The sequence below is a fragment of the Thamnophis sirtalis genome, unplaced genomic scaffold, assembly GCF_051295495.1.
Source record: "Thamnophis sirtalis isolate CommonGarterSnake01/CBP01778 unplaced genomic scaffold, rThaSir2_p1.2 scaffold_7, whole genome shotgun sequence".
NCBI lineage: Eukaryota > Metazoa > Chordata > Lepidosauria > Squamata > Natricidae > Thamnophis > Thamnophis sirtalis.
The window spans coordinates 2227944-2253097 of NW_028261387.1; the positions used below are offsets into that span (position 1 = coordinate 2227944).

At 41.4% G+C, this 25154-nt stretch overlaps 1 protein-coding gene and 1 long non-coding RNA gene across 2 annotated transcripts; one reads left to right on the top strand and one right to left on the bottom strand.

The window, feature by feature from the left end:
- Window positions 1–362: 362 nt before the first annotated feature.
- On the top strand, window positions 363–24176 carry CLCC1 (chloride channel CLIC like 1). The gene is made up of 12 exons (XM_087719200.1): window positions 363–480; window positions 4957–5091; window positions 6811–6924; window positions 8597–8707; window positions 10459–10680; window positions 11477–11617; window positions 15531–15624; window positions 16820–16917; window positions 17005–17151; window positions 19154–19474; window positions 20460–20732; window positions 23890–24176. Exons 1-12 carry the CDS (start codon window positions 376–378, stop codon window positions 23917–23919), a joined length of 1791 nt encoding a protein of 596 aa, XP_087575326.1. The 5' UTR covers window positions 363–375; the 3' UTR covers window positions 23920–24176.
- LOC148044516 (uncharacterized) lies at window positions 17827–24791 on the bottom strand. The gene is made up of 2 exons (XR_015697243.1): window positions 24628–24791; window positions 17827–18099 (listed from the first exon to the last, which is right to left on the bottom strand). It is a non-coding gene; the product is annotated as an uncharacterized LOC148044516 (long non-coding RNA).
- Window positions 24792–25154: the final 363 nt, after the last annotated feature.

The following is a 25154-nucleotide window of genomic DNA, read 5'->3' on the forward strand; positions in this document are numbered from 1 at the left end:
TCTGGTTTCAAAACGATTTCAGCAATAGAAGATTTAAGAATCCGGAAGGCGCTGTATAATCAAACAAAAAATAAACCCTCTTAAATTAGGAAACTTGCTCTCGTGGCAAAAAATTGCACAGGGCTGCAAAACACCCCACTGCTTAAATATCCAGCTTCCCCCCCCCCCGTCCCCTCTTCCTAGGATCAGCCCAGGGTCTCCCAAAGGCGAGGTCGCAAAAGCAGCCCTGAGGTCGACAGCAACTCCTGCCTATCTCGCTCAAGTCGCAACTCGGGACCCGGAGCAGAAACGTTCAGATAAGGCAGAAGCTTCTGCTCGGCCACCTCCCTCCCTCCCTCCTTCCCTCTCTCTCTCTCTCTCTCTCTGCAACCGAACATGTTAGCACTTCCCGAAATGCAACGCTGGGCGTCCACATCAGCAGCGCCCGCAGCACTTCAGACGACCGGGCGCCGCGACGCTGCTGCTCCAGAAGCGCTTCGGGTAACCGGGCGGAGAGAAGCAGGGAGGAGGGGGCTGGGCGGGCGGGGGGGGGGGTGCAGAGCAGACGAGGGATTGTGGGGGGGGGGCTCTGCGCCTCCCCCAGTGAGGTTGCCGCTCCCCCCCCTCCTTTTTTACCGGCCGCGCGCGCGCGCGTCCCCGTGCAGCTCGCGCGCGCCCTTGTTTGGTAGGCGGACGTTCTCCCGCTGGGAATTGTCAGCACGTTTTTCCCACGCCCGGTAAAAAAAAAAAAAGGAGGGGGGGGGCTCCAGCTTTTCAAAGGAGGGGCGCGTGCACGGGGCGCGTGGCCGATTCGCCGTGGATTCGTATGGTTTTTTGTGCGGGCGGTTTCCGTTAATCTGCAGCCCGGCGTGCGGGCTGCATGCATTTTCCCCTGCGTTGCACCCTGCACCTACAATCCCCTTTCCTTTCCCAGGTGCGGCTTTACCCTCTTCCTATCTGTGGCTTCAGGGCATCATCATAAGGGAAAGGACCGAATAGTGCGTTTGTTTGACCCGTATTAAAGAGTACAGGTAGTCCTCGACTTACAACGGGACCTTTCAAAGTTACAACGGCACTGGGAAAAAGTGACTTACCGCCATTTTTCACCCTTAGGACTGTTGCGGGAATGCGATCAATGCATTGCTTTTAAATTTGTTTTTCTTCTCTTCCTATTTTAACTTTTATTTTAGTCTCGTTTTTGTAAGCCGCCCGGAGTCCTGCGGGATTGGGTGGCATATAAATTTATTAAATTACAATTAATTATTACAATTACCAAATTTGGTTGCTTGGTAGCTGACTCGTATTTATGATGGTTGCGTTATCCTGATCACTTTTTGGCGACCTTATTCCAAGCAAAGTCAATGGGAGAAGCCCGATTCACTTAACGGCCGGTGGCTAACTTAAAAACTGTAGTGATTCCCTTAAATGTGGCAGGAACGGTCGTAAAATGGGGCGAAATGCACTTGAAACGTTTTGCTTAGCAACATAAACATTTTGCTTAATTGTGGCGGTAAGTCGAACACTACCTGTATCACTTAATTGACTCCAGCAGCTGAAAAGGAGACAAAAGGGGCCTTGTTTGATTTGGACTCAAGTCTCCGGAATGGCCTGTAAATATGTTCACCTCTTCATTTGAGTGGGTGTGTCTTCTACCGTTCATTTGGTAGCCCACGGGCAGGGAGCGCGTGTTTTTCCTGCATTCCGCAACAACAACTTTGTGAGTAGGTGTGGCTCGGAGAGAGAGAGAAGGGACATCCCCTGACTGACTTGAAACTGGCTGTTTTATACAGATAGTCCTCATTTTTTAGTTTTTTTTTTTTTTTTTAAAGTTTATTTATAGGCCGCCCTTTTCCCTGGGGGGACTCAGGGCGGCTTACAACTCATAGGGAAGGGAATACAAACAGTGACACATAAGAACAATACATAATTAAAATAGAACACAACATTCATACCATTCGGGTGGAGGTGAGTTACAACTTTAACCCCAGGCCTGACGGGATAGCCAGATCTTGAGGGCTGTGCGGAAGGACTGGAGGGTGGTGAGGGTACGAATCTCCACGGGGAGATCGTTCCAAAGGGTCGGAGCTACCACCGAGAAGGCTCTCCTCCGCGTAGTCGCCAGTCGACACTGACTGGCGGATGGAACTCGGAGGAGGCCTAATCTGTGTGATCTAATTGGTCGCAAGGAGGTAATTGGCAGAAGGCGGTCTCTCAAGTCTGTCTCGTCTGTCTCATTTAGCAACCATTCAAATTACAACAGGGATGAAAAAGAAACTTTGCAAACCTTCCAAGGCCTGCAAAGCCGAAGGAAGGCTTAAGTAGAACCATAAGCACAGTTGTGGTTTCACTTAGTGGCTGCTCAGCCAAATGAGTGAGTTTCCAGTCCCAACTGTCATTAAATGACAAAAAAGTTAAATAATTAAGTAAATAATTAAATTAAATAGATCTGAGGCAGTTTTCTGAAATAAAGGACTCTCTTTTGTTTTAAAGGACGTATGATCACTGCACCCATATAATATAAGTAAGAAGAAACCAAAGTATGGATAAATGCTATGGATAAATTAAAAATTATTCAGGTTCAATGTAGCAGACATCCCAAAACTGCAAAACAAAATTGTAAATTAATATTCCAAGTGAAATACAGAAGAGAACTTATTAACGTTTTTCCCCAATTTGCTACCTTCCAGATAGCTTGGAGTACAGTATATTTCTCATCCCCTGCAAATCCTGCTCTTACTCACAGGATACCATAGGTCAGTGTTTCTCAACCTTGGCAACTTGAAGATGTCCGGACTTCAACTCCCAGAATTCCCCAGCCAGCATTTGCTGGCTGGAGAATTCTGGGAGTTGAAGTCCAGACATCTTCAAGTTGCCAAGGTTGAAAAACACTGCCATAGGTAGCAGGCTAGAAACTGGTAAAGTTAAGCATATGCCCGTGAGATTGCATTACTACTTTTTAAAAAAATTATTATCATTTATGAATCTTCTATGCTGCCCATCTCATGGAGGTGACTCTTCATTGCTAATTTTCCCTCTTTACACATCCCAACTTGAGGCTCTTCAAAGAGGAATAGAACTTCTATTACTTAATTTATTATTAAATTAAATCTATTATTTAATTTATTATTATCCCAGCTGTACTATTTTTATAAACAACAAGGCGGTGGAGGTAACTGATATTCCTCTCTCCTCCTATTGTCCTTTAAAGATCTGGAAATCCAACCAAGAGCGGGCTGTTCTCCCCAAGAATGTTTATTTGAGCAAATTCCCCCTTTTAAAGCAACAAAATATTTACATCAAATAGCCATCCTCCTATTATCCCCACAATAAAAGCCCTGTGAGGTGAGATAGGCTAAGTGGGTGACTGGGCCAAGGTCTCTCAGCTGGCTTTCATGGCTAAGGTAGGACTTGAACTCACCGTTTACCAGTTTCTAGCCTGCTACCTATGGTATCCTGTGAGTAAGGGCAGGATTTGCAGGGGATGAGAAATATACTGTACTCCAAGCTATCTGGAAGGTAGCAAATTGGGGGGGACACATTAATAAGTTCTCTTCTGTATTCCATTTGGAATATTAATTTACAATTTTGTTTTGCAATTTTGGGATATCTGCTACGTTGAACCTGAATAATTTATAATTTATCCATAGCATTTATCCATACTTTGGTTTCTTCTTACTTATATTATATGGGTGCGGTGATCATACGTCCTTTAAAACAAAAGAGAGTCCTTTATTTCAGAAAACTGCCTCAGATCTATTTAATTTAATTATTTATTTTCTTGGTTTCGCTTTTGAATTTTTCCTTTGTAGAACAAAGTTATAAATATGAACAAAAGCTTTTTATCCTTGTCAACCTGTTTTAGGTTTTCCTCTTTGCAAGTTTCTATAGTCACTGGATGCATTGGTAACAATTTTATGATCTTATTTTATAGTCTTGGCTCAAATAGGGTTTTTAAATAATTTTTTGGGAAGTGATGCAATTTTTATCTTTTTTAAAACTTCTACTGAATATCCAGGCTCATCTACACAACTTAACAAAGAAGAAAACACGTCAGTGTTTATTCATTATTTCATCACACAGAAAAGATTTAAGAGCTGGAACTTGGATTCTAAAGTCCCCTCCAATGTCTGTTCCGAGATGTTTATTTTGTAAGATTAATCACAGATAACAGGCAATGAAACAATAAACACAAACCTTACTCTTGCAAATGTATCCAGTCAGTTTACTGATAGAAAATATTACTTATTACGGGGGGGGGGGGGTGAACTTTTTTCTGCTCTTTTTCTTTTCATTTGTGGTTGGCTTGAATTCAGGATACTAATTCATCGTGAAAATGAAAGCTGTTTAATCATTTCTCTTCCAACAGAGAAATCAAATATGGGGTTGAGTGATGTTCATTATATTTATTCAACAGCATTGAGTAGGGTGGACTCTTCCCTGTTCAGCCTCCCGTATTTGCCAAAAGGATGAAATCAAGATGGTTTACGTACATAACAGGGGTGGGTTTCAACCGGTTCGCGGCGGTCCCTGCGAACCGGTTGGTCACCGAACCCGGAAGTAAGTAACTTCCAGGAACGGCGAAGGGCGCGCCCGCCCGCCTGCGGTCCTTACCCGGTTTTGACGAGTTCTACGCTTCCATGCATGCGCAGGACGCATACAGCGCCTGCGCGATCGTCCAGGAGCAGCTGGAGCGTCGCACAGACGCTAGTACGCATGCGTGCACCACACGCGTGCACGAGGACGCCGCCGGCCCCGTTCCAACCGAACCGGTTGGAACGGGGCGAGAAACCCACCCCTGGTACATAAGTACACAAATAATATTCCTCTTTTGAGCAGAGGTTGGCTCATGCATTGCTAGGAGATAGCTAGGTGTAGCCAGACAATTCCACAACTTGGAAAATATTTGAGCACTGGATGGTTGAGTTTGCCCTGAAACTCCTGCGTTTTTCTAAAGTCATCCAATGTTCTCCCCGACAGAGGATGCTACTTTATTTGCTCCTGTATCCAGCCCTGCTGATAGGAAGTAGTGAAGCTCAGAATGACGATTGGATCGACCCAACAGACATGTTGAATTACGATGCAGCATCAGGAACAATGCGAAAGCCTGCCGAGGTAAGCATAGAGAGATTGGAGTCACTTTGGATAGTAGCACAAATGTAATAAATGAATATTATTTCTTTATGATGCACATTCAAGGTCATCTCTAGAGCCGAGGTGGCGCAGTGGTTAGGGTGCAGTACTGCAGGCCACTTCAGCTGACTGCTATCTGCAGTTCGGCGGTTCAAATCTCACTGGCTCAGGGTTGACTCAGCCTTCCATCCTTCCGAGGTGGGTAAAATGAGGACCCAGACTGTGGGGGCGATATGCTGACTCTGTAAACCGCTTAGAGAGGGCTGAAAGCCCTATGAAGCGGTATATAAGTCTAACTTCTATTGCTATTGCTAGTTAAGGTAAGTTGTTTACCTTAACTTAGATATCAGGAATCCCTCCTTTTTTGGAGACACAAAGTCATCAAAATCAAGAACTTAACTGTTCTAGACTACCATTGAATGTTTATTCGTTAACATATACTTTACTATGATACTAATAGTGAAATGATAACCTTAGTTAGGATAAATAACCGGGCCATAGAAATGCTAATGAATACATTTGGTGATTGTTAAGTAGAAATGTTAACATCTCTTAGATTGTCTGAGATGTCTAATGTCTATTTTCTTAGCACGTAATTAACTAATTTGGGATTGAGGGAAAAGTCCTATAAATCCTATTAATAAATCATTGTTTAAAGACGGCTATAAAGGTATAATATTATGTGGGCCTGTGAAGAGGAGAGGTGAGATAAACAGTAAATAATTTTTAGTCAACTACGATAATAACAAGGAAATGTTAATGGACAATATTTAATGATACATACAGGTGTGTTATGGGGAGGAAATGCTTAGATATCTTACTTAACTGTCATAAAGGTGTAATGTTATTGGAGATCTATTGAAACTGCAAATGAATGCCAGTAGGTGGTTGTGTCTTTAAATATAAATGATTCTAGATAAAAAATATGTTTAAACAATGGTAACCAAATGAGAATTGTACAGGGATAGTAAAATATATAATTTCTCTTTCTTGACTTAAAATGTACAACTCGATTTGAATGAAGCATATGTAAGGATTGTGGAAGAAATGCACGGAAAATATTTGTAACCAATCGATACGCTTTCTACAAGATGTAATGAAAGATTATTCTTTTTTTTGTGTTTTTGTTTAACTAAACAATAAAAAAAATCCGAAAAAAAATCAAGAACTTAAGAGTTTGAGCTTTAAAGCTTTGAAAACGGTTTTAAGAATCATAAGGATCCACAAAAGAGGGTTTGAAGAAACTAGAATTGAATTGATGTTCAGGCCTTCCATTTCTGTTTTTTTAATTACTCCAATACCATAAATCATGTGTACATTAATGCGCTCACTGAAAAAAATCTATGTGGACATAAACATTTTTGTATGTATTATCATTCTTAGCAGCTGTTCTGCATTTTAGTTGCACCCTATTCAAACGTATACAGTTTTCACTACTATCAGGAGGAAAAACATTTCAAAGTTCATGACTATGAAGAATTTTGTGATGAACATCGGTGAACTGTGGACGATAGTCAGCATAATCAGAGAGGGGAGTTCCTCAATATGACCATAATTGGCATTGTTGACCAATTTGCTGTTCAACTGAAACCAGTATATATTTTTGCTGATCTCTCCCTTGTATATCTTTTTTTTTTTGGTAGAAATAAGTAGAATATAGCAGCTTTACTGTTCAATACTAACAAATGATTAAAATTGCAGCATGGGAATCAGGATGGTTTTGAAAAGAATAGATTACCACAAACAAAAGTGGCTGAAGAAGATCTAATGGAAATTTCCAGGTGCCAAACAAAACTAGATTCTGTAACTCATAAGGTTAGTTTGCACACGTGCCAGTTGATTATGTATATTTTTAATAAAATATTGCTTGCTTGTAACGTGAATAAATTTGATCTTGTTAAAATATCTATTTTATATTGTTAGTAGATAATCCCTCGTATTAAAAAAAAATAAAATAACTGCTGTTAATGTTCATGGAAATTTTCAGCTAGACGCCAGCTGAAATTTTTCAGTATAGATTTTGTTAAACATTTCAAAGTAACAGAACAAAGATAAAGAACAAAGGAAAGGAAAGAAAGAAAAATACAAATAAATAAACAAGATATTTACAAATATAGAAATTATAATTTTACAGCACATCATTATTTAATTGTGAATAAAGCTTAAAAATTGGTAGTCTAAAGAAGCATAAATATTAGGAACCATGGTCAGCAAAATATAAACCATAGAATTATAAATGAGAATGATTCCACCACAAAACCGTGTTCGACTAAACCGCGCTCGACTAAACCGCGTAGCTGACGTCATCAACAGGGCGACAACAGCGCGGAGACAGAAGCACGCTGTAAACGCTAAACCTAAAATTAACCCCTAAACCTAACCCCCCTAAACCTAACCCTAACCCTTAACCTAACCCTAAACCTAACCCTAAACCTAACCCTAACCCTTAAGCTAACCCTAAACCTAACCCTAAACCTAACCCTTACCTTAAGTTGAATCGGCTTGCTTTCAAAGCGCTATTTAAAGCGCCCTTCTTTCTCCGCGCTCGCTGTTGTCGCCCTGTTGATGACCTCAGTGACGCAGTTTAATCGGGCGCGGCTTAGTCGAGCGCGGTTTTGTCGTGCCACGAATGAAAATAAATCCTATCTATATCTTTTTTACTAATCATAATGTATTCATTTTGTTTTCCTTGTTTATTTTATTCTATTATTTTATTTTTGCTTTGTTTAAACTTCTTTTTTTATTTCTTTGGGGTTTTTTTATAGTTGTGAGCTGCCTAGTCCCATAAAGAGATAGGAGACAAATAAATTTAATAATAATAATAATAATATTCAACAGATCTGGAGGTTTTCTAGACTAGACAACAATTTGACCAGGATGCATAAGGACTCCTGCCTTGAGTAGGGGGTTTGACTAGGTGACCTTATAAGTCCCTTCCAGCCTTGTGATTCAATTTTACATATTATTAAAAAGTCTGATCTAATTTTGAAATCCTATAAAATTGAAATATTGATTTTATGCATAAAGAAACCCGAATTTTGGACGTGATATAAATCTGTGTATTAAATTGTAATCTAGAATAAATTCTGTGTTAGATTTATTTTTAAGATATGAAATTAATCTGATATTAAAGCTTACTCCCATAACTTGGTTAGCTGTTCTTCCATAGACAGGATCAAACATCCTTTGTAAGGAAAGCGTATACTATCCTTGCAACAATTCGCACATATACAGCTAATTCAGTATTCTTTGAAGGAATGTATGTTTTATATGGTTATACTATATGATTTAGTAAAATATAATCAAAATATCTCAGATGGAAATTTCAATTTTAGGATTTGTTTCATTCTCGTTTGAATTGTTTTCCAAAACTTTTGAGTTTACGGTATTGTTACCAGAGATGTGAAAGAATGATCAGATCTGCTTCTTATATTTCCATCAATTTGTACCAGAGATAACTTTTGGAGGACTTTTATTTTTTTTTCAGCTTGATGAATATGAAAAAAAATATAAAGTCAAATTACACGAAAGCAACAGCATTCATGTTTTTAGAAGATACTTGAACAAGATTTTAAATGAAGTTGGAAGACTTGGACTAGTGAGTACCCAAGAATCATTTAAGAGTTTTGAGCACATTTATTGTGCTAACGTACAAGAGTTTGAATAACTAACTACCCACCTTAAAAGAAACTGGTCGATGGAACAAATGGTTCCACCACAAAACCGCGGTAGACAAAAGCGCGGTCGACGAAAGCGCGTATGTGACGTCATCACAGCGCGACGAAAAAGATCGAAAAATGTAAAAATAAAGCGAAAACCTTACCCTAACCCCCCCAAACCTAACCCTAAACCTAACCCTTAACCTAACCCTAAACCTAACCCTTAACCTAACGAAAAACCTAACGCTAACCCTTAACCTAACGCTAAACGTAACGCTAACGCTCTAAACCTAAACCTAACCCTTAACCTAACCCTAACCCTAACCCTTACCTTTATGTGAATCGGCTTGCTGTAATTTAATTTTTATTTCAATTTTTCGATCTTTTTCGTCGCGCTGTGATGACGTCACATATGCGCTTTCGTCGACCGCGCTTTTGTGGAACGCGGTTTTGACGGGTCACGGGAACAAATGGCATATATCTGTTAAGAAGCCGGCTACAAAGGCAGAGAGGAATTGTTTGAAGAGGCCTTGGTGTGCTTGATTTACATGTGTAGCAACTTGAGATAGAATTTGGGAAAGTCTTGGTCTTGGTGCCTTCTTAACGTTGTATGACAATCAGCATGATCAATTACTTAGGATGATGCCATTAAGTGGAAACCTTTTTTTGGGTGGTGGACACTTTTGGAATCCTCTGATCACGTTATGAGTAAAACTCACAAAGTATTTGCCAAGCAAAGGTACAAATACAGGTTGATGCTGCAGTGGGCTTTGTGAGTCCTGAAAATACTTGGAAGGTGAACTCAAGTTTGTAGCCGCACTGAAGAGAATTATCTAAGTGGCGGAGCTGAACGTACTCCCGATGTTTATTATCTAAGTTGCCCAAAGGGCCTGAGTGGGGCAGAAAAGTTTTAAGTTTAATAAATTTATAGGCCGCCCCAATCCCGAAGGACTCCGGGCGGCTTACATAAAAGACAATTTAAGAAGTACTAAAAAGTAGAAGACAAAGCAGGTTAAAACACAACACACACTCAACCGTAGTGGGGCTGGACCTCATTCAAGAGGTCAACAGCCCCAGGCCTGCCGGAAAAGCCAGGTCTTAATAGACTTTTTGAAGGCCGAGAGAGAGGGGAGGGTCCGGGTCTCTGGGGGTAGATCGTTCCATAGGGCCGGAGCAGCTACAGAGAAGGCTCTCCCCCGAGGAGCCGCCAAACGACATTGTCTAGTTGACGGCACCCGGAGAAGGCCCATCCTGTGAGATCTTATCGGACGCTGGGAGGTATGTGGCAGAAGACGGTCCCGTAGACCGTTAAAAGTAAACGTAAATGATTCCGAGGCTGCCACGGCTTTATGGTAGTTTCTGATTTAATATTTTGCTTTAACAATGCAATAATACTTTAAAAGCTTTAAATGCTTTCAGAGCACATTTGGCTGGTGGCTGCTACAGCAGCATCCAAAGTATATTGTGATTGGGGAGAGCAACGTAATGTTCAGTGTAATTTGCAGCCAAACCCACATTTCCTTTAATTCCTCATTCTGGAGGGCAGTGTTTGATGACTACGCTTGACCCTTTGAAAGGCCACCCAATCAGGATTTAGCATATGACTGACCGGCTAGGATAGCTTTGCATGGATTTATTCTGCAAACGACTTTTGGCTGGTTTGATTATTTTGTGTTTTGTTTTATTTTAGCCCAATGATAACACCAGGGAAGTGCATTACGATGCTGAAATCATCCTCACCAGACAATCAGTTAATGAAATTAACAAGTTCCTCAAGGAAGAAGGCTGGAAATCTGCATCTCTAGATGAAGCCGTTAATAGTATCCTGATTAATTTTAGACCTCATGATTATGAAACTTGGAAATGGAAGTTTGAGGACACATTTGGCGTTGATCCATATAATGTCTTCATGGTAAGGGAAACTTTCTGAAATACAATGTCTTATGAATGGGAAATCTCATAACACGAGTAACAAAATGGTTACTTACCCCCAATGCTAAATTAGTTTTAATGATAGGAGTTGGTGGATTGCGTAGTTAGGACCCTGGGCTGATGTTTGAGACCCGGTTGCTGCTGCGGGGTTCCTCTGCTGCAGGCTCCAATCACTCATTCTGGCTCCGCAGTTCATAAGTGGCAAATGCAAGTAGATAGATGGGTACCATTTTGGTGAGTAACTTAACAGGGACATGTAAAGAGAGGGCGATGTCAACCTTTCAACCCAGAATCTTTTTAGTGCTCCCGATACGATTGTAGTAGTAGTTTTAATGATGAACAAGCTACAAGGGAAATGCACATCGTACTAAAAAGAAATCAACAAGCCACACACACCAATAACGTGAGAACAACTTAATTTTATGGGATTTTCTCAACAGTGATGAAGCACCTCAATTTTTTGACTCATTTGTTCAGAAATGAGCAAAAAAGGAGGAACGATATGAGCTAGATAATTTTCTTGTCATAAGTAGTTTCCCGCTGGGAGTTGAATAGAATTTGCGATTATTACACTGTCTACTTGAGAGTGTAAAAACGAAGCGAGATGAAGCCTCTCCCAGTTCACAGTGCATTATCACAAGTTATAAAAGATGATAATCAATCATACTTATTTAAATTCAGTTTATTCAGCATATTTTTAATCACAAGGTAGAAATGTGTGTGTTGAAGTTAATAGATTCTCACCAACGACATTCCTTGTTATTTTCCTCCAAAAGGTTCTTTTATGTTTAGCAAGTATCTCAGTCATCATTGCGACAGAATTATGGGCACGTGTTAGTTGGTTGACTCAGATGAAGCGCCTTATGATCATCAGTTTCCTCATCAGTTTTGGGTGGAACTGGATGTACCTCTATAAGGTAAACAACTTTATAAAATTTATAGAGCCGCGATGGTGCACTGGTTCGAATGCAATGCTGCAGGCTACTTCTGCCGGCTGCCTGCAATTTGGCAGTTTGAATCTCACCAGGGTCAAGGTTGACTCAGCCTTCCGTCCTTCCGAGGTGGGTAAATGAGGACTCAAGTTGTTGGGGGCCATAGGCTGACTTTGTAAATCACTTAGAGAAGGCTGTAAAGTACTGTGAAGCGGTATATAAGTCTAAGTGCTATTGCTGTTGTTTATAGTTTATAGTTTTTTATACTTTTATTGATTTGTATGCCGCCCACTCCCGAAGGACTCCGGGCGGCTTACAATAAAACAAGGGAGGGGGGAATAATACACAAACAACATTAAAATATACAACAATCACAATCTCCGGGGGGGCTGGATATATCGAGCCCCCCCCCCCCCAGCCTGCTGGAGCAGCCAGGACTTAACAGCTTTGCGGAAGGCCAGGAGGGTAGTAAGGGTCCGGATCTCCATGGGGAGCTCGTTCCAGAGGGCTGGAGCTGCAACAGAGAAGGCTCTCCCCCGGGGAGTCGCCAGCCGACATTGTTGACCAAATGTGATTGGACACACAAGGAATTTGTCTGCGGTGCATAAGCTCTCACTGTAAATTTATTTAGACAAATATACTCTCTCCCCACCCCCCATCTCTTTATCTCTCTCTCTCTTACCCCCCCCCTCCCTCAAAAAAAACCCTTGCACATTATGGTACCCACTTTTTAATTGCATAGTCTCAGCAACATAGGTAGGTATCAATTAGTGCTAATAATGAATCCCATAGAATGGTCACATTATTCAGATTTCCACTATTCAAACTGATATTTCTATAGAAACATAGAGCAATTGTCCAGCTTGACTGAAACATGTAATGAATTTTTTTAAAATATAAATGTTAATGTATATTAATGAAAAAAGATTAAAAGAGTATAGGGGTTTATATGATTAGCATACAAAATTCATTCCTACCCTTGAATTAACTGGATTTTGGCTCGCTTTAAACATGACCTGATATCAAATTATAATTCTCACTAAATCGAAAAATCACAGTTTGAACTCACATTAATCACAACCTATTTGTATTGTGAATGATAGATGTGTTTCAAGCTGGAGTAGTTGTTTTGACACACACAGCTGGGTTTTTTATTCAATAGACAGTGACAGGGCTGCTTCAAGATTTGAGTGAACTGTGCTTGCTCATTATAGTGAAGAATTTAGATGTGTTGGGTACCATGAAGCGTATCTATAGCAATAGTAGCAATAGCAGTTAGACTTATATACCGCTTCATAGGGCTTTCAGCCCTCTCTAAGCGGTTTACAGAGTCAGCATATCGCCCCCAACAACAATCCGGGTCCTCATTTTACCCACCTCGGAAGGATGGAAGGCTGAGTCAACCCTGAGCCGGTGAGATTTGAACAGCCGAACTGCTGAACTAGCAGTCAGCTGAAGTGGCCTGCAGTGCTGCACTCTACCCACTGCGCCACCTCTCCCTATCTCCAAAATGGTAACTAAAGGCAAGATAATTTTCACTTCTGTTTTTAGTAAACTTAGCCGCCCGGAGTCCTCCGGGATTGGGCGGCATACAAATCTATTAAAATTACAATTACAAGAGGCTACTTCTAATCCTAATAGATTGTGAAACTGCTTTGTTTCAACAAAACTTAAATGGTTATGGCACTGGCAGCATTGTAATTCCCCAATGTGTCTTCTTTATAAATGGGTTTTGTTCATAAATGGTTTAATGAGAAGCTGCTGTTCCAAAATGCATTAGTTCAGCAGCACAGATATGATAATTTTGCTCTGCAAAATAAGCTAGTTAGGTGACATTTGCCCAGTTGGTGTCAACCCAAACAATGCCACAGGTTCTGGTTTGAGAACTGGAGGAGGAAGTATTATCTACGCCACCCTGGATTCCTGAAAGAAAGACATGGGATATAAGCCTAATCAAAAAATAAATGAAATAAATTCTTAGTAACTAGTAACCTAGCGAAATGAGATACTGATGTTGAGCCCATCTAAGGACAATCATTATGACAGTCGGTTGAGCATCTCCTCTGCTGCTGCCATGAATAGTTTTTGCTGATGAGGAAAAGGACCAGAGGTGGGTTCCTACCAATTCGCACCTATTCGGTAGAACCGGTTCGTCAAATCTACCGAACTGGTTAGAAGAGGTTCCACCAGTGGACCCGGAAAGTAGGCCACACCTACAGAAGAGGTCCCAAGATTTTTTGAAACCCCCCACTGGTCCTTGGATATGATTATTCTACACTATCATGCTCCTATTTATAAAACTCAGTGCCTCTGTGAAAGGTAAGGATGACTACTGCGTTTGTGGTGCAATCAGAACATTGCGTGTGTTGAAGTTGTTTTAACGCAAATCAAAGATGCCCTTTAAAAAACAAGTTTACATCATATTCTTATGCATGCCAGTGCTGTGTGTGGGGTAATTTAAGGTGGTTCTGACAAGTGTCGTCGATATCTTCATATCCGGTCACATGGGCGGCAAGCCATTCCCACCGATCACATGGGCGGCAAGCCACTCCCACAAAGGAGGCCACACCCACAGAGTAGGTTCGAACAATTTTTGAAACCCACCACTGGAAAGGATACAGAATATATAAGAATGTTTCTTACATATTATCCCATTCATCTTATTTTCACACCAGTCTTCAAAGGTTAGCGGCTTTGGGGTCCTCTTCCTTCCATGTATACACCATTTCTGAAGAGGTCTATTCTCCTCATAGGAAGGAGTGACAAAAGACCTACCATATTTTTCGGAGTATAAGACGCACCAAGATTTTGAAGAGGCAAATTAAAAAAAAAGTTTTTGTACTCTGCAGACCTCCCAAAAGAGGCCCGTTTTTCACCCAAAAAAGGGCATGCATAGCCTTTAGGAGGCTTAAAGAGTGCTCCCGGGGGTTGGGGGGGGCAAAAACGAGAAAAAAACATCCCATTTTTTGCTCCCCAGGAAAACTCTGGAAGCCTCCTAAAGGCTACGCATGGCCATTTTTGCAAAGGAGGTGGGGTTTTGGAAGACCAAAAATGCTGTATTCGGTATCCAGATTTTCACCCTCTTTTTTGAGGGGAAAAAGGTGCGTCTTATACTCCGAAAAATACGGCAGTTTGCATGGTCTTATTGGTAGGTGGAAAGGAACAGACCTATCCATTCCAACATTCGCTCCACGCATTGCAGACATAGAACCTCTAAGACAGTGGTGGGTTTCAAAAATTGTTCGAACCTACCCTGTGGGTGTGGCCTCCTTTGTGGGAGTGGCTTGCCGCCCATGTGACCGGATGGAAGTGGCTTGCCGCCCATGTGACCGGATATGAAGATGCCGACGACACTTGTCAGAACCACCTTAAATTACCTCACACACAGCACTGGCATGCATAAGAATAGGATGTCAACTTGTTTTTTAAAAGGCATCTTTGGTTTGCGTTAAAACAACTTCAACACACGCAATGTTCTGATTGCACCACAAACACAGTCGTCATCCTTACCTTTCACAGAGGCACTGCGTTTTATAAATATGAGCTTGATAGTGTAGAATAATCATATCCAAGGACCAGTGGTGGGTTTCAAAAAAGTTTGGAACCTCTTCTGTAGGTGTGGCCTGCTTTCCGGGTCCACTGGTGGAACCTCTTCTAACCGGTTCGGTGGATTTGACGAACCGGTTCTACCGAATAGGTGCGAACTGGTAGGAACCCACCTCTGCTCTAAGAACTACAGCTTCCATGTTCTCTTATTAGTCTCAACAGTGATGGATCTACATTGGATCATTTTCCTTTTAAGGCACATTGTAAATGAAAGACTAAAAAAAAAAAATAGATTCGGTGATTTTATTCAAGAATTGTTGAATCCTTTAGCGGGTTTTTGTTGTGTATATAGGTGGCCTTCGCTCAGCACCAGTCGGAAGTGGCCAAAATGGGAAACATTGATACAGTCTGCGTGGAGAAGATGCAGGTGATGGACAGCTTTTGGGGTAAGTAGCTTGTCATCTCTGTTCTGCCATTATAACCTTTTCGAGCCGAGGTGGCGCAGTGGTTAGGGTGCAGTACTGCAGGCCACTTCGGCTGACTGTTATCTGCAGTTCAGCGGTTCTAATCTCACCGGCTCAGGGTTGACTCAGCCTTCCATCATTCCGAGGTGGGTGAAATGAGGACCCGGATTGTTGTTGGGGGCAATATGCTGACTCTGTAAACCGCTTAGAGAGGGCTGAAAGCCCTATGAAGCGGTATATAAGTCTAACTGCTAACTGCTATTAACTTCTTTTTTTTTTAAATACACGCTTTTATCGCTATATTGCTTTTTCTTTCACAGAATTTCAAAGCAAGTATATGAAAAGAAAAAAATCAGAACACAAATGAAAAATAAGACAACAAAATGAACAAGTTGAAAGTTGAATTTTTTTTTTTAAAAAAAGTGATTTTAGGTTTTAGGTTTTATTAACATTTATAGGCCGCCCTTTTCCCTAAGGGGACTCAGGGCGGCTCAGAATTGAAGATTTGAAAGGAAAGCCTTGGATGCCGAAATGTCTAATACAGTGTTTCTCAACCTTGGCAACTTGAAGATGTCTGGACGTCAACTCCCAGAATTCCCCAGCCAGCATTTGTTGGCTGGGGAATTCTGGGAGTTGAAGTCCGGACATCTTCAAGTTGTCAAGGTTGAGAAACACTGGTCTAATAGCATCGGGGTGAGGGGAGAATAGTTTTGGGCAAGTAATCTTCTCAGATACTTTTCAACACCCTGATAGAAAATTTAGATAACTGGTTGTACAGATTTGAAACAAATTGATAGACCTCTCAGCAGATCTGAATAATACTTGGAGCTTTTCAAACCCTCAAGTCTTTTATTTCCAGTTATGCCTCAGTTGCCAGAGGAGAGGAACCCCTTCCTCCAAGGGTCTTTTCTTAATAGGGTGCCTCTTCTATTAGCTTGAGAACTGCCAGCCCTGCGAGGTAGTACAGATCAGCACAAAGTATGAGTTTGTGGGGGAGGTTTTGGCTCTGGGAGTTGAAATCCATCCATCTTAAAATTGCCAGGGTTGAGAAACAGTGCCGTAAAGTATTACTGAAGTAATTACAATTTTTATTTTATTTTTAAAGCAGCTGATTTCTGCTCATCTTTGAAATATAGTTTTGGTTTGACTGAGTGATTTCTTGCCTTTTTGACCACAGAGTATTTTAGAACTTCGTTTACGTTCCAAGATGATCCTTGCCGAAAATACCACGAAATCCTCTTGGTAAATCCGATTTTGTTCGTTCCTCCAACAAAGGTATTATTATTTTTTTAGATGTTTTCGTTTTGTTCTGTAGTGAAGCTGTCAAAGTATTCTAAAGTTTGTTACTGCCTCTTGTTTTAGGCCCTGGCTGTTACATTTACCAATTTTATAACAGAACCACTGAAGCACATAGGAAAAGGAATTGGTGAATTTATTAGAGCTCTCATGAAAGAAATCCCAGTTCTTCTACAGATTCCAGTGCTGGTCATAATGGCAGGAGCAACTTTAGTAAGTATCTGCTTGAAGGGGGTTCATCTGGAATCTTGGGCTGATGTCCCACAGTACCAGCTATAAGCTCCCAGAGACCATTCAGGGTGATTTGAATGCTAGGAAAAAAAACATCTTGCTAGCAAGATCAGTTCACTAGCGTGGCACGACAAAACCGCGCTCGACTAAGCCGCGCCCGATTAAACCGCGTCGCTGACATCAACAGAGCGACAACAGCGAGCGCGGAGAAAGAAGGGCGCTTTAAATAGCGCTTTGAAAGCAAGCCGATTCAACTTAAGGTAAGGGTTAGGTTTAGGGTTAGCTTTAGGGTTAGCTTTAGGGTTAGGTTAAGGGTTAGGATTAGGATTGGGTTTAGGGGGGTTAGGTTTAGGGGTTAATTTTAGGATTAGCGTTTACAGCGTGCTTCTGTCTCTGCGCTGTTGTCGCCCTGTTGATGACGTCAACTACGCGGTTTCGTCGAGCGCGGTTTAGTCGAACGCGGTTTTGTGGTGGAACCGTTCACTAGTGGAACTAATTACTAAATTGTGTTTAGTCTCCTTTGTTTGACGAGTTCGGTTGGGTTTCCAGGCCCATCCCAAATCTATGATCAGCACATATCTTGTGTGTATGACCTACAACGGTCCCAATGAATTCAGTATGAGGAATACACTGGAATTGGATACCTGACTTTGTTAAAAAAAACACTACAATCTGCTTTTGGTGAATTTCTCATACTGCCACTTACTACTCAAGAGCCGAGGTGGCGCAGTGGTTAGGGTGCAGCACTGCAGGCCACTTCAGCTGACTGTTATCTCCAGTTCAGCGGTTCTAATCTCACCGGCTCAAGGTTGACTCAGCCTTCCATCCTTCCGAGGTGGGTGAAATGAGGACCCAGACTGTGGGGGGCGATATGCTGACTCTGTAAACCGCTTAGAGAGGGCTGAAAGCACTATGAAGCGGTATATAAGTCTAAAAAACAAACAAAAACAACAAAAGGTTGGAGGGACAAATCATGTACAAAGGGCTGTTTGAAAGCCATTGTTCTTTTGAAGACAATCCACAATCATGTTCTAGGTAAATTATCCTGGACTGGGTGCCTGGTGGCGCAGGTAGACATCGGGTTGGAATTTAGCAAGTTTTTGTTTGAGACCCAAGTGCTGTTGCGTGGTGGGGCGAGCTCCCATCATCATTTGCTCCAGCTCCTTGACGGGGACATGATACCTGAAGGACCGTTGCCCCAGATGATGGTGATGTTACTGGCTAATCTTTTCAACCTGGAAGCAGCTTAAATGGTGCCTTCAGCATGAATGGGATGGGATCCTGGACCCAAAACTGACGTATCAATTAAAATTAATGCAGTGTACCGTGATAAAAATGATTTCGTTGTTGAATCTACAGGGATTGTTCTAATACTGGTTTAGAGTTCATAATCTAAAAGGTTCAGATAAATATTTAAAAAAAAGATTAAGAACTCTTAATCTTTTAAAGAAAGAAATGTCATTTAAATACTCTTGGTAGTAAAGCTTGGAAGCAAATAGTTGAGAATATAATATTTAATAAGAAATGTTAACATATAGAGCAGTGTTTCTCAACCTTGGCAACTTGAAGATGTCCAGACTTCAACTCCCAGAATTCCCCAGCCAGCGAATTCGCTGGCTGGGGAATTCTGGGAGTTGAAGTCCAGACATCTTCAAGTTGCCAAGGTTGAGAAACACTGATATAGAGTGTCCCTGTTTGGGTACATGTGGATGACGTCCAACAGAGCCTTTGTGTCAGCAGAAATTTGGTTGTTGGATCAAATTCCCTTTCTTCTGCACCTTCATCCCACCAATTTGCCTGGAATTTATCCCATTTCTTTGGAGGGTCCTCCAAAAAGAGTTTGGTGGCATAGCTTGGCGAGGTTGCCGTAATAGAAAAGACAGGACTGTCACTACTGGATAAGTAGATAACAACGTAAAGATGAGTAAACGTGAAGATTGGAATTGCAACATTTCACTTGGGCGCTTACACAATTCTTTCCTAGATTTTCTGCTACGGGGCAGGGAAATCGGTCACTAGTCTAAGAAGTTTACAACACCAGGAAAGGCCACAGCCTCCTGCTCTTCCCCCAAGGGATGGGAATCAGCCACCGCCAATGCTGGAGCCGAAGCAGGATGGGGCGGATGGCAAGGCGGGCTACTTGACTGGCAACACAGAGGATATCCCGGGAGGCCCTTACGACAGAGGAGATGCATCAAGAAGAGACAGACAAGCCAGATCCGACCATAAAAACAGCGTAGAGGTTGTGCAAGCTGGCAATGCGCTGGATGTTCCAGCAGAAGAACATTCTAAGATGGCAGCCAAGGTAATTGGAAGGATGCCGGTTTTAATTCTAATTAAATTGGGTGCGTTTGTGCATTATATTCATCCACTTTTTTCTCTTACTTTTTTTTTTTCTTACTTTATTTGTATGCCGCCCTTTTCCCTGAGGGGACTCAGGGCGGCTCACAACTCAAGGGGGGGGAAAGACAGACAAAGTTACAAGACATAAAGACCATACACAGTTAAAAAAGCACAACAGTCACACCATTCGAGGTGGGGCTACAAATCTTTAGCCCCAGGCCTGTCGGAACAGCCAGGTTTTAAGGGCTATGCGGAAGGCCTGGAGGGTGGTGAGGGTCCGAATCTCCACGGGGAGTTCGTTCCAGAGGGTCGGAGCAGCCACAGAGAAGGCTCTCCTCCGGGTAGTCGCCAGTCGACACTTGGTTACTTACTTTGTGGATAAATATATATTTTGGGAAGAACAAAAGAACGCAAGCAAAGTGAATAATTTCTAGTAAATCCATTTGGAATTTGGAGTGGAAAATAAGCTTGTCTAAAATTAACTCCCTTTGAAAATTTGTAAGTAAAACAGTTTCTATACAGTTCATTGAAATATTTAAAAGAAGTGAATAATTGAGATTGAAATGTGTGTGTGTCCACATGCGTCTTATTCACTAGAAATTTTGGACCTTATAATGTGTTAGACTCCTCTCTCTCAAGTGGCATATCACTGCTATTACTCCATGTAAGGTTGGTTGTTGCTAAAGAGCCAAGGTGGCGCAGTGGTTAAAAGCAGCACTGCAGGCTACTGCTAGATCAGCAGGTCAGCGGTTCAAATCTCACCGGCTCAGGGTTGACTCAGCCTTCCATCCTTCCGAGGTGGGTAAAATGAGGACCCAGATTGTTGGGGGCAATATGCTGACTCTCTGTAAACCGCTTAGAGAGGCCTGAAAGGCCTATGAAGCGGTATATAAGTCTACTGCTATTGCTATTGCTAAGTAACTCACTGATACTAGAATCTCTTACAGAGTGAATTAAATCCTAAAGAAGAGAATCAGGCTAATGACGTAATGGAGAAAACCAACAGAGATTCAGACCTGGAGAAGACAAACATTGTTGAACGTAGCCAAGGGCCAAAGCATTCAAAAAGTAATGGACACAAAACAAAACGTGGCAGCAGTGAAGACAGAGTTGTGAGGCGAAGACGGAATCCCAAAGCCCCAGAATTTCAGGGGAAAGAAAACGGCTCACGTGGATTGGAAGAATCCAGAGGCAGGATTATAGAAACCTTGAACCCTTCTGTAAGTTTAAAATGGATTCACTCTTGTGTATCTTAAAGCCAATTTGGCCTCCCATAACAACGAAATGGTAATGAGTAAATGTAGAATTAATTGTTCCTGTGTGCCTGGAGTCCGTTCCTACAGGGATAGTCAGACATGCATGGGAAGGCCAATAATTTCTTTTTTTTCTTCTTTTTTTTAGTAAGAGGAATAATTAGATTGTAAGTTGTATAGTTTTAAATCTGTTACGAGAGTGAAAGCAGTGAATACTTCTTTCCCAGATTTACATAGCTGTTCTCCAGATGTCTTTAATGATTCACTAGGAGAAAAAGAAATTTGTTGACAAGTGCCATTTTTTTTTTAAAAAAGTGTGTTGTTTACTCATAAAGAAAAAATAAATTCAATTTATTAATTAACTAGTCCAGCTAGAAATGCCACAGCAGTATTTTAACCGTACTTCATGGACTGATTTCAGGCTACAGTTGTGGAATTGGGTGGTGTACAAGTGAAACTCGAAAAATTAGAATATCGTGCAAAAGTTCATTTATTTCAGTAATGCAACTTAAAAGGTGAAACTAATATATGAGATAAGACTCATTACATGCAAAGCAAGATAGTTCAAGCCGTGATTTGTCATAATTGGGATGATTACGGCTTACAGCTCATAAAAACCCCAAATCCACCATCTCAGAAAATTAGAATATTACATGCAATCAATAAAAGAAGGATTGTACTTAGAACAATATCCGACCTCTGAAAAGTATAAGCATGCATATGTACTCAGTACTTGGTTTGGGCCCCTTTTGCAGCAATTACTGCCTCAATGCGGCGTGGCATCAGCCTGTGGCACTGCTGAGGTGTTATGGAAGACCAGGATGCTTCGATAGTGGCCTTCAGCTCTTCTGCATTGTTCGGTCTCATGTCTCTCATCTTTCTCTTGGCAATGTCCCACAGATTCTCTATGGGGTTCAGGTCGGACGAGTTTGCTGGCCAATCAAGCACAGTAATCCCACAGTCATTGAACCAGGTTTTGGTGCTTTTGGCAGTGTGGGCAGCTAGAAAATGAAGTCAGCATCCCCATAAATCTTGTCTGCGGAAGGAAGCATGAAGTGCTCCAAAATTTCCTGGTAGATGGCTGCATTGACCCTGGACTTAATGAAGCACAGTGGTCCAAAGTCCTATTGCTCAGTGGTCCAAAGTCTCTTTTCTGATGAGAGCAACTTTTGTCAAAAGCACCAAAAACTGGTTCAATGACCGCGGGATTACTGTGCTTGATTGGCCTCTCCATTCTTCCGCCATACTCTGGGTCCTTGGTTTCCAAATGAGATGCAAAAGTTGCTCTCATCAGAAAACACCTCAGCAGTGCCACAGGCTGATAGCTTGAACCATCTTGCTTTGCATGTGATGAGTCTTATCTCATATATTAGTTTCACCTTTTAAGTTGCATTACTGAAATAAATGAACTTTTGCACGATAATTCTAATTTTTCGAGTTTCACCTGTAATTCATTTAATAATAAATGACCATTCTGAGCTTCGCTGCTTTATAATGAGAGTGGGAAGGTGGCTTTTTTTCCAGTTTAATTTATACACTTTGGTGAATTTCTACTCCAGATAGCTAGGAAATATTTTAATGGGTGTGGAAAGTGTATCTGGGGTGTGGGTGGGTGGGGGTTGAAGACAAATTGGCAGAAATTAGTTTTCTGCCCCTTTCAGCCACGATGTCTCCCCACTGTAGTGCATTCTCACATGATTTAATATTTCCTTTAAATATTGTCCTTGATGCTCTCTGCACTTGGTTATTTATCATCAATGTACCAATATTACCTAGTTTGGTAGTGAAACATCTGCAAGAAAACTCAGGGAGCAGCAAGGACCCTACAATTCAACCCTGAGCTACAAATATTCTATTCTACCAGCACAGCACTTCTCTCTCGTGAAATTAATGACCTGACAATAGCAATTCTCGTGAAATTTATGGAATTTAAGGGACAAGGTGCTGTTCTCATGCCACATTGTGAAGATTTTCAGGACCTCCAGGTGTTGTTCGTTAATATACAAGGACTTTCTGAATTTCTAGAAGAGTGGTTGGTAACTTAAAAAGTTGGGCAGTTACTTAGTCCTTAAGTGAGATTCACTTATAAGTAACTCTCCATAAAGATTAGAGCAGTGTTTCTCAACCTTGGCAACTTGAAGATGTCCGGACTTCAACTCCCAGAATTCCCCAGCCAGCATTCGCTGGCTGGGGAATTCTGGGAGTTGAAGTCCGGACATCTTCAAGTCGCCAAGGTTGAGAAACACTGGATTAGAGACTGACATTTTTAAATTGACATTTTTAAATGACAAAATATGTTGTGCAACATCCAACTGTATCTAAGGAGGACTTCGGTTCCACCACAAAACCGCGGTAGACAAAAGCGCGCTCGACGAAAGCGCGTACGTGACGTCATCACAGCGCGACGAAAACATCGCGCTGTGAGCGGTAAATTTAAAATTAAAGCGAAAACCTTACCCTAACCCCCCCAAACCTAACCCTAACCCTTAACCTAACCCTAAACTTAACCCTTAACCTAACGCTAAACCTAACGCTAACCCTTAACCTAACGCTAAACCTAACCCTAACCCTTAACCTAACCCTAACCCTTACCTTTATGTGAATCGGCTTGCTTTAATTTTATTTTAATTTCAATTTAATTTATTTTTAATTTTTTTCGTCACGCTGCTGATGACGTCAGGTATGCGCTTTCGTCGAGCGCGGTTTTGTCTACCGCGGTTTTGACGGGTCACGGAGGACTTCACATGTATGGAGTATTTAACGTTCTGTGTCATATTTTTCTGGCTCAGTTTCCACTCCATTGCTTTCCCACTTGGGATGGGGGGGGAATCACTTCCTTACAAAGGACTTAAGATACACCTTAAGCAGGAAAGAGAAATCATTGAAGGAGAACGATCAGATTGGTAGCTATACTAGCCCTCTTCTGTGATAAAAAGATTTAAAAATAGAGGACGAAAGAAACTGTTCAAAATTTTAGTGTAGCTTTTTCCCCTCCTCTGGACTGTTGAGGGCAACAAATTCGTATTGTGGATGAATGAATGTTTGACTCCAATGCAACAGAGGTTGTGGCTTGTGAAGATATTTGGTAGGAGGCTTTTAAATAATTGAAATCTTCTCCTTACAGGAACAGTATCAGAGGAACTCTGCTTCCTGACAGACCTCTCTACCAGATAGAAGCCTTTTTTTATATAAAAACAAAATATTTTTAATCAAAAAGAATTCATCGTTCTGAAATAAAGAAAATTATTCACTTTGTAACCCCCCCGGTGCATCTTGATTAATCAGGATGTTTTTCTCCTGACAGCTCCGAGGCATTTTGAAAGGATCTTACAGAATTATGTATTAAATATATAAAAACGTGCGAGAATGTTGTAAATACGGCTTGACAGTGAAATAAAAGATTTTACTATATATGGAACTTGAGTGTAATTTGTACTGTGTTCCTAAATTAGGAACATTTCAACAGTTCATTTTAATTGCAACCCAAGAGCAATCATAAAAAAATGAAATTGGATCATAAATGAGCTTAAACTTAAGTTAGGCTTTGGGAAATAGTTGGGACTTAGTATTAATTTCATATTGAGAGAGTCAGAATGGTATGTCTGTGTTCTCGTGAATGTCCTAGTCTGTAGAATAGAATTTAATGAATGCAAACACTTGAGATCTGGAGGACAGCATGGGGTTCTACAGCAGTGTTTCTCAACCTTGGCCACTTGAAGATGTCTGGACTTCAACTCCCAGAATTCCCCAGCCAGCATTCGCTGGCTGGGGAATTCTGGGAGTTGAAGTCCAGACATCTTCAAGTGGCCAAGGTTGAGAAACACTGCCTTGGAACCTCTCCAGAGAACAAGAAATTGCCCACCTGTGCTCCACACAGCCGCTCCTCGTGAGGTGACGGCAGGAAACCATTTCTTTACAGGTTCCAACTCCAGAAGACAAAAGGCTCACTCGACAAAGGGATCATGCATCTTTCTTGCAATTGCACTGGACCTTTTAAAGGATAGTTCACATGCCTCACTTCGTAAACCCTTTGAGGAATTACCCATCTTACAATGGTAGGCAAGGACAGCCAAGATTATAGGAAGCTGGCTTCTTGTTAATCAGCACTTGTGTGCTTAATGCTCGAAGCATTGTTAGAGACCCCACACACCCATTTTATGATCTGTTTTTGTTGCTCCCTCTGGGAGGTTTCAAAGTATTTCTAGGACTACCAGATTCTGTAATAGCTTTGTTCCCTCTGCCATCATCTGGTAAACTTGCAAGGTTCGTTTTTCTCACCATGTACATGTATATATCTGAACTAGACTTGTTTTTCTGTGCCATGTATGTGGGTATATGCATAATTCTGTATTTATTTTGTCATGTTTATGTAGTGTGTATTGGAGGTGG